At 53.5% G+C, this 8,664-nt stretch overlaps 1 protein-coding gene across 2 annotated transcripts; it reads left to right on the top strand.

Moving 5' to 3' along the window:
* Positions 1-1,073: 1,073 nt before the first annotated feature.
* On the top strand, positions 1,074-5,466 carry LOC109748921 (LEAF RUST 10 DISEASE-RESISTANCE LOCUS RECEPTOR-LIKE PROTEIN KINASE-like 1.2). 2 transcript variants are annotated; one of them, XM_073501260.1, is made up of 4 exons: positions 1,074-1,746; positions 2,652-3,454; positions 3,952-3,990; positions 4,105-5,389. In XM_073501260.1, the coding sequence occupies exons 1-4, from the start codon at positions 1,199-1,201 to the stop codon at positions 5,283-5,285; spliced, it is 2,571 nt and encodes an 856-aa protein (XP_073357361.1). In that variant the 5' UTR covers positions 1,074-1,198; the 3' UTR covers positions 5,286-5,389. The 2 variants fall into 2 exon arrangements, with proteins under 2 accessions (XP_073357361.1, XP_020163523.1); XM_020307934.2 differs by lacking the exon at positions 2,652-3,454 and having other exon boundaries at positions 1,074-2,045; positions 4,105-5,466.
* The last annotated feature ends 3,198 nt before the right edge of the window (positions 5,467-8,664 follow it).

An 8,664-nucleotide genomic window follows, 5' to 3' on the forward strand; every position in this document is an offset into this window, starting at 1 on the left:
AAGGTGGGCGGTCGTCATAAGTAATGTTGACCGTCGTAGTTGGACGGCCGCCAGGTGGGGACGCGGCGGACGGCGAGGAGACACGCGGCGCGTCCGCGCCGACGCATTCCAGACGCAATTTTGGGCCGGAAATGGGTCGGCGCGGACGTCAGGCGGACACGATTTGAGTTTGGGTCGACGCGTTGGGCCTCCAATTTTGTCCGCGCCGACCCAAACGGACGCGGGCGGACGAAATGGGTCGCCCCATTGAAGTTGCTCTAAGACCTCACGAGTATAACATCGACACTGAGACATAACCAAGGTTTAGTTCGACTGAGATTTAAGGAGACTGTTTCAAGGTGAACTATGCATGTTATTTCCTACTTTGTTGATCTTTCATTTGGCGCTTCTCCAAGACCTGGACTCTTGCACTTGACAGGCCGAAACTCGCGAGCCCACTGTGTCTGTTTTCCTTAGCTAGGAGCACAACCTGGTTACCTGAAACACTAAAATAATGGACTCTCGTGGTCGTGCAGTCGTCAGCTGAATTAACTACTCCAAATTTCACTGTCATCACTCGCAAAAAAAAAGAGAAAAATCACTGTCGTATATCCATGCTCGTTGCTAGTCTTGTGACCCATTCGCCGCATGCAAACGTGTGCAAGGAAAATGTCGTTAATTATTGTTTTCACTGACGATCGAACGCGTTCATTTTTGTTTCTCTCCGCTGAGCAAAGAAAGAACATTCTGTTCTTTGATTATTACACAAGGGAACGTGTTTGTTAAAGGTGTTCGACAATGTTAAAAATGTGATACGTAACAACTTTAGACAAGAAAATGCAATGTGCATGCAGGATGCAGCCATCGAGAGGGACTCCACACCGGACAAGCGGACAAACGCCGCCGCAGGGAAACACAGATGAGGTCGTCGGCCGGTGGCTTTGCGACCAGCAACCGTAGACCCACCTGCCCCATACAACCAATCAAGCCTCGCCACGTACGCACCCGCCCACCATTTCCCGGCCTCCACCAACCTTCCCCGAACTAGCCCATCCCCGCAGGTCAAAGTCTTGCGCGCGCGCGCGCGATCGGCCGCCACCAATCCAAACGACAGAGCAGAACAAATGTATCCAGCCGATCGAGCGTGTACCTACCGCTACCTGCGTGCCGTGCCAGCGTGCTGCTAGGCTGCTAGCTTCCTCGACCAATCGGTATCGCCATGCCGCTCCTCCTCCTCCTCCTCCGTGTCCTGCTCCTGGCCGCCGGGCTCGCCGTCTCCCGCGGGTACCCCACTGCCGGCGCCGGCGAAGGCAGCCTGTACAACTCGAGCATGTGCCAGAAGTCCTTCGCGTGTGGGGGGATTAACATCCACTACCCCTTCTACCTGTCCAGCGAGTCCAAGGTCGTCGACGGGGTGGCCTACTCCTACTGCGGCTACCCCGGCATGGCCGTGCTTTGCGACGACAGCCGCGCCAACGCCACCGCCACGCTCCAGCTCGCCGGGGGCACCAACTACACCGTCCACGCCATCGACTACGACAACCACACCATCACGCTCGCCGACGCCGACGTCCTCAACGGCGTCTGCCCCATGGTCCGCCACAACGTCAACATCCCTCGCGAGGCGTGGCTCAACTTCACGCCCACCGGCAACAGCACCATCTCCTTCTTCCTCGACTGCAGCTTCACCACAAACGTCACCGTCGCCCCTCTGCCGCCGCCTGAGCTCGTCCCGATCAACTGCGCCGGCTTCGAGCGAGGGCGCGGGTCGTCGTTCCTCGCCACGCAGCTCGGCGCGCCGGACGGGAACTGGACACGGGCGTGCAAGGAGGTGTACGTGGCGCCCGTGCTGACCGGCGAGTGGCTGACGAGCCCGGACTCCCGCGGGCGGCTCGGGAGCGGCGGGTACGGCGACGTGCTGCGCCGCGGGTTCCGGCTCAGCTGGGACCCGAGCGCCGGCCCCTGCTTCAAGTGCGAGCTGTCCGGGGGCCGGTGCAGCTACGACCAGCCCGGCGGGTTCCTCGGCTGCCTCTGCTCCGACGGCCGCGTGCGCAACATGGACTGCGGTAAGAATTTCTCTCTTGTTTCCTCCCGCACGAAACGAATCGTGGTTACTTTCGGCAGAGAAATTTACATTTGGCTAGTGGAGCACAACCCCTGCGGCGGCGGAGCTGACCGCCGGTCATTGTTGGTGGGCGGTGCACGTACGTAAGGTGAACGGTGGCCGTCACCAGTTTCTTTCCCTTCTAGTCTAGACCCAGTCTTGTCGCGTGCCACAGGACTAAAACTCGATTCCGATGGTGACGCCGAGCGAACCAGTCCGTCCTGCCTCCACGGGATGCGCCCGAAACGTTTGACTTCGACATCGGCTCCACCATGAATTTCCTCTGGTCGAGCCGTCAGGGCGGGAGGAAGACGAACCGGGCCCGTAAAATACCCCGTCCTGCTGACTCCCGACACCACCACGTCCTTGTTTCCAGAACACTACCAGTCACTATACTCAGCCGTCCTCCCTTGACCTGCCACCATGGACCATGACCGTTGCAGAGCAATGCATGCCTGTCTTAAGCACCAGAACACTACAAACTCTGCTGGCACATACTTTGCGTTTGTGCACACACATTGCTCGTCTTGTTTCGTCTAGCGCGGGAACCACTCGACCAAATGTGTAGCCAGCATTCCGTGCGGCTCCTCGTCGCCATGCTGGTCCTCTCGTCGGCGCCACGAGCCATGCCGCAGCCACCGCCCGACCCCGGTGCCTACTTCCGGTACACCAACTGCACCCCGACGCCCTACCAGTGCGGGTCACTCGCGTTCGATGTCAACTACCCATTCGCCGTCGACGGCGTGGCCCGGCCGGACTACTGCTCCTCCCCCGGGCACCGCCTCGGCTGCGCCAATAACACTACGCTGGAAATCTACATGGATTCCGGCGGGTCCTTCCAAGTCACGGGCGTCGACTACGGCAACCAGGTGCTCACCGTGATCGACCAGAGCCTGGCCCACGAGTCAGCGTGCCCGCACGCCTACCGCAGCACCACCATCGACGCCGCCGAGTTCGCGTACACAGACCGGGACCGGTTCCTGACGGCCTACGTGAACTGCACCAGCGCAAGCTCGTCGTTGCCGCCGGTGTACGACGCCTTCGCCTGTGTCGCCAGGGGGCGGTCGTATTACAGGCTGGACAACGGCATGTCGGCGCCGGAGGACGTGCTGGGCCTGGGGGTGGTGTGCAGCTCGACTTTGGTCGTCCCGTACGACTCGGCCATGGCGGATGCGCTGGCCGCCGGGAACGCCACCCTCGGGGACGCTGTCAGGGCAGGGTTCTCGGTGAGGTGGAAGGCCGGCGCCGGGTGGTGCGGCGAGTGCCAGGCCTCTGGAGGGCGCTGCGGGCACGACAGTAGAGCGCAGGACGATCACACGTGTTTCTGCCCCGGCGGTCAGGCTATCGGGTCGTGTCCTTCGTCAGTTTCAGGTACCCCGTGTTTGATCTGAGGAGTAACTTGTTGGTCAACGATCTTCTATTCATCCAAAATGTTCTGGTCAGCCAAATTCAGGGACATGGTTTTAGATCACATGTGGTATTGGTTTACGATTACTTGCGCAAGTCCAAGCAACCTTAAGATGTCCTAATTCCTGACTAATCTGTTTACTGGTCATGGAAGACTTCTCTTCTTCGACGCTGACACTTCATCCACAAGTATGTATGAATCTTTGACTATAGGAAATCAGGACGAAGTAGGTAGGATGATGACATAGGCACAAACGAGGTAGTACTATGAACTAGACCATGTCCTGAAATCCTCCACATTTAGCATGTTCTCTACTCCATATGTTTGGTCAAAAAATAGTTTGTTTAAATCTAAGCCGTGTCTGACTAGAGTTAGAACTTAGAACTTGTCTGCTCCTTCTTCCTTGATACATTTCCTTTTGTCATTGAATGAATTTTAGCATTGATTCTTGATTTTGCAGGACCAAAGAGAACGAGCAAAAATGCAATAATAGCAGTAGGTAAGTACCAAAATCCATCGTCCACACCGACCAATTCAAGCATTTTTCCCAGTCTGTCACAAATTCAAGCATCAATGTGCATGTTCTAATCGGCATTTGCAATTGCAACCCCAGGATGCTCCGCAGCAGCTCTGGTTCTATTCGTGCTTCTCCTCGTGGTGTCGTTCCTGTACATCCGCAAGAGGAGGCAGTACAAGATGACCTCGTCGTCCAGGCTCCTCAAGTACAGCAACTCCGGCGGGACGCCCCGCTCCAGAGGCGGCAGCGACCTGGAGTCCAGCGGCGTCCACAACCTGCAGACGCACCACTTCGCCTACGAGGAGCTGGAGGAGGCCACCGGCGGCTTCAGCGACACCCGCGAGCTCGGCGACGGCGGCTTCGGCACCGTGTACAAAGGCCAACTCCGGGACGGGCGCGTGGTGGCCGTGAAGCGGCTCTACAACAACGGCTGCCGGCACGTGGAGCAGTTCCTGAACGAGGCCGCCATCCTGTCGCGGCTGCGCCACCCGAACCTCGTCACCTTCTACGGCTGCACCTCCAGCCGCAGCCGGGAGCTGCTGCTCGTGTACGAGTACGTGCCCAACGGCACCGTGGCCGACCACCTGCAGGGCCACCGCGCCGCCGAGCGCGCGCTGCCGTGGCCGCTCCGCCTCAACGTCGCCGTCGAGGCCGCCGCCGCGCTCGCCTACCTCCACGCCATCGACCCGCCCGTGGTGCACCGGGACGTCAAGACCACCAACATCCTCCTCGACGCCGACTTCCACGTCAAGGTCGCCGACTTCGGGCTCTCCAGGCTCTTCCCGCTCGACGGCGCCACCCACGTGTCCACCGCGCCGCAGGGCACCCCGGGGTACGTGGACCCGGAGTACCACCAGTGCTACCAGCTCACCGACCGGAGCGACGTCTACAGCTTCGGCGTCGTGCTCGCGGAGCTCATCTCGTCCAAGCCCGCCGTCGACGTCACCCGGGACCGCGACGAGATCAACCTGGCCGCCATGGCTGTGGGCAGGATACAGCGGTCGGAGCTGGACCAGCTGGTGGACGCCGAGCTTGGGTATGGCTCCGACGAGGCCACGACGAGGGCGATCACGATGGTGGCGGAGCTGGCGTTCCGGTGCCTCCAGCAGAACAGCGAGATGCGGCCGCCGATCAAGGAGGTGCTCGACGGTCTCAGGGGCATACAACAGGGCGGCGCGAAGGAGAAGAAATACGACGTCATCGTCGTGCCCCGCTCCCCGAACACCGTGCACGCTCCTTGGGACAGCATGAGCACCACCCCAAGCATTAGCCAGTAGCGTACGTAGAGATCGATGGCCGGAGCTTCAAAATGTCACCTCCCCTCCCGTTGTTGCAAATCAGCGAAGATGAATGTAAATATAAATGGCGATTGTGTGTTATCAGTGGACAACTTGTAAATACCGGTCATGGTTGTATTTCTGTTGTTGCAAATCAGGAAAGAGGAAAGCAGTGTTTCTAGTGGTCTGGCTTTAGACAGTCACTAGATGCAGTCGCGCGCGTTGCTGCGCCGTTTTCTTTGGCGTTTTTCCATTGACCATCTACTCATTAAACTATTATTTTTCGATAAAGGGCGGATTTTATTGAATCAAAATGAAGCATCAAGAAGATACAAACACAATGAGCACACACTCGGCCTTTGCATAGCTAGGACGTACACAGCCAACACCAACGCACGCACACAAAAACACGCCAACAAATAGCAAAGTCATACAAGACCAAAGCTATGCGTAGGTGAGGAAAAAAGAAAAAAGCCCCAAAGCGATCACATCACGATCGGCAAACTATAACAATGACCATATCTGCACCGACAATCTCATGACACCACGCGGACGACGAGGTTCTTCAACAGCAACGCCTTAAGGAAGGGAGTGACATTCAAGTGTCACCGTCACCGGATCCAGCCACCCAAGGTTGGAATCTAGGTTTTCACCCTGAAGAATCAGTCTGAACATTCCGAACAATGCCTTCAACAAGGTAACGCCGTCAAAACATCGCCATTGTCAGGTATACCCAACTCGGGCCAGACCAAGGCTTTCACCCCGGAGCTCAAGACCGGGTGCTCAAGTAGCACCACCATCGAGGTCATTCATGTGTTGTCGCCGCCACTTTTCCACGATCCCAGCAGCTACAAGCAATATGACCGCCACCACTACACAACAATCCCTCTGCATCAAGACATCGTCCATAGTTTGCATCTCGCCGCCGAAGTGAACCACCATATCTGCAGAGATGAAACTCTCACAAAATCTTTTGATGGCGACAACAATCCGCGGCCAGGCCGCCGCCGTCCTGGATCCAATCCCCAATGACGTAGTCAACTAGGTGGACGCCAATACCATGGGTTGCAGCTAGCCAGCAGTCTGGGCGGCCGTCGATCATCTGCATGCATGTCCACGCAGCTAGCCAGCAGTCCAGGGGAAGAATAGAAGAAACCGGTCGGAGACACCCCGCCGCCGCCATCCGCCGGGAAGCCGGCCTCCTCCGGCGGCGGCAAGGGGAACGGGGCTGCGAGGGAGGGCCTCCGGAGGCTACAACGGCGACGCCTCCGGAGTCGCTGGAAGCGACCCGGGAGGCTAGCGGGTAGTTTTGGTAGGATTAAACTGTTACGATGATCCGTCAAAGATATTTGTCTTGCAATGATGTGTCAAAAATATTTCTCACATGACAGTATCCTCGGTTTTTTTGTCCTACATATTGGTTATATATGTGAACTGCGAACAATTATATTGCTTGCTCGTTTTGAAAAAACTATCAAGTATCTACCAGGCGGTCTAAAAGGAATCAGACAATTATGAATACAACTTTAGCAAATATGAAGTGATATCATTTGGGATGCATAAAATACGAATATTTCAACCTCACTCCCAAGGAGCACCAAAACCATTTTTGCAAAATATAACTTGCTTTATATTCCAGGTACAGAGCATTTGTCTAGCAGCCACTTTTTCTCTTTTCTGGGGTATCATCTCTCACAACCAAGCTTTAGCCAACGCAAACAAAAGGCCATTATCACCATGCCGTAGAACAACAACTGACCAAACTGCCAGAGACATAGATGCCGTCAGAAGGACACAATACTAAATGGATACTGAGATGCTAGCTCTAGGTAAATATACAACAAGAAGATACGTTAAATATGGTTGTAGCATGCTCGATACCAGATTGTTAGCTGCCAAGGCTGATCTAGAATATCATCAAATGCAGCCACCTCTCCCAGACCATACTTAACAAATTATGGAGGAAGAAAATTTGAACAACAAAAATACAGAGACCTCCCAGTAAAATTGAGAAAAGCAAATGGTTAATTAATATGCTGGAAAATTAGGGTGATTAGGACACATCTTGCAGAAACATATTGGTGAAATAATAATCACGCAAAGAATCATGGCAAAAGAACTATTGTCAGGATCATGAGGCTAACAATCAATTGCATAGCTAGTAGAAGTAGTGGCCGTCGATTAACAGCTTAGTTGACCTGCAAGTAGACATGGTGAATCTGCTCGTCAGACAGACAGTTCGCGTCCCACGGGCCTATCTTCTCCCGCAGTGTCTTCTGGAGGGTAACCTCATGACCGTGTGCGCCAAGTTCTTCAGCCTGATCTGGTGGAGCTCCGGAGTGCCATCTCCCGAGGCAGGTCCTCCCGACTTAACAATTACACAAGGGTATCTTTGCTGGTAAAATATAGGCGTTGTTTCTCAAAAATTAAAAAAAATACATTAATAAGATGCAATTATTATATAGTTTTGTAAAACATACTGAATTAGTGAGATTATATGGTCATCTGCTGTCAAATGAAATCATTATTTCCACCAATAAAATTATTCAGGGTATCGTCCGATGGTGTGTAGAAAAAGGATTTTCCGCATAAATAGCGCCACGGTCACCTCAAGCGATAGTTATAAACTTGCAGAGTATCCAGTCAATCTATTGCAGTTTCAACAAACTATGTGTCGTGCCCTTAGGACATCTTTCACTTCGGAAGCAGTTCCATCATCTGTTTTCCTATTTGGTACTTCAGTGATTTCCCCCCGGTTTTGAGCTTGGTAAATTATTTTCCAGCTGAAGTCAGTAGAAAAATGAAACTGTGTTACATTGAGGCTTACACTGCAATTAAAGTGATGTTAGGGCTATCTATGTATTGTCAGCTAAAAAAATTACGATATACTGGGAGGGCTATGTCCAGACTTACAGAAAGCACATAGGAGGAACGTTTGTAGTCACGCCACATAATCTCGACCAAGCCGCATAAGGCTGAATGTATCAAGTAAACATGCAAATAAAGTGCATGTTGGTATCAAGTGCCAAAAGTTTATGTTCCTTGATTCCTTCGTTGGAGAGTAAGCAGGTGTTCCACCACTTATTATACGGAAGAAAAAAAATTATCAGCTAGAGCTCTCATGTTCGAAATAAAATGGCCACATATATCTACTTTGTGATAATCACTGATATGCAAACTTGCAGCTAAATCAAAATAGCACTATATGGAAATGCTTGTATTTTAGGAGTTGTTGTACGGAAATAGCTTAGACAATATAAGCAAAGATAAATGCACACCTTCCATATCTCCCAAACCTGCATAGTTCAGACAATAGCCCATTAGTGCGAGACCTACAATTATTTATACCCAACAGTTCAGCTAACTAACCGCATTGTGA

This window comes from Aegilops tauschii, chromosome 1 (genome assembly GCF_002575655.3).
Source record: "Aegilops tauschii subsp. strangulata cultivar AL8/78 chromosome 1, Aet v6.0, whole genome shotgun sequence".
NCBI classification, from domain to species: Eukaryota; Viridiplantae; Streptophyta; class Magnoliopsida; order Poales; family Poaceae; genus Aegilops; species Aegilops tauschii.

Excerpts from the sequence above, each read along its gene's own strand:
- LOC109748921 (XM_073501260.1), top strand. The coding sequence starts at position 1,199 with ATGCCGCTCCTCCTCCTCCTCCTCCGTGTCCTGCTCCTGGCCGCCGGG. Across the intron at positions 1,747-2,651 it reads GGCTTCGAGCGAGGGCGCGG|CCAGCATTCCGTGCGGCTCC; the intron begins GTCGTCGTTCCT and ends CCAAATGTGTAG. Across the intron at positions 3,455-3,951 it reads GTGTCCTTCGTCAGTTTCAG|GACCAAAGAGAACGAGCAAA; the intron begins GTACCCCGTGTT and ends TTGATTTTGCAG.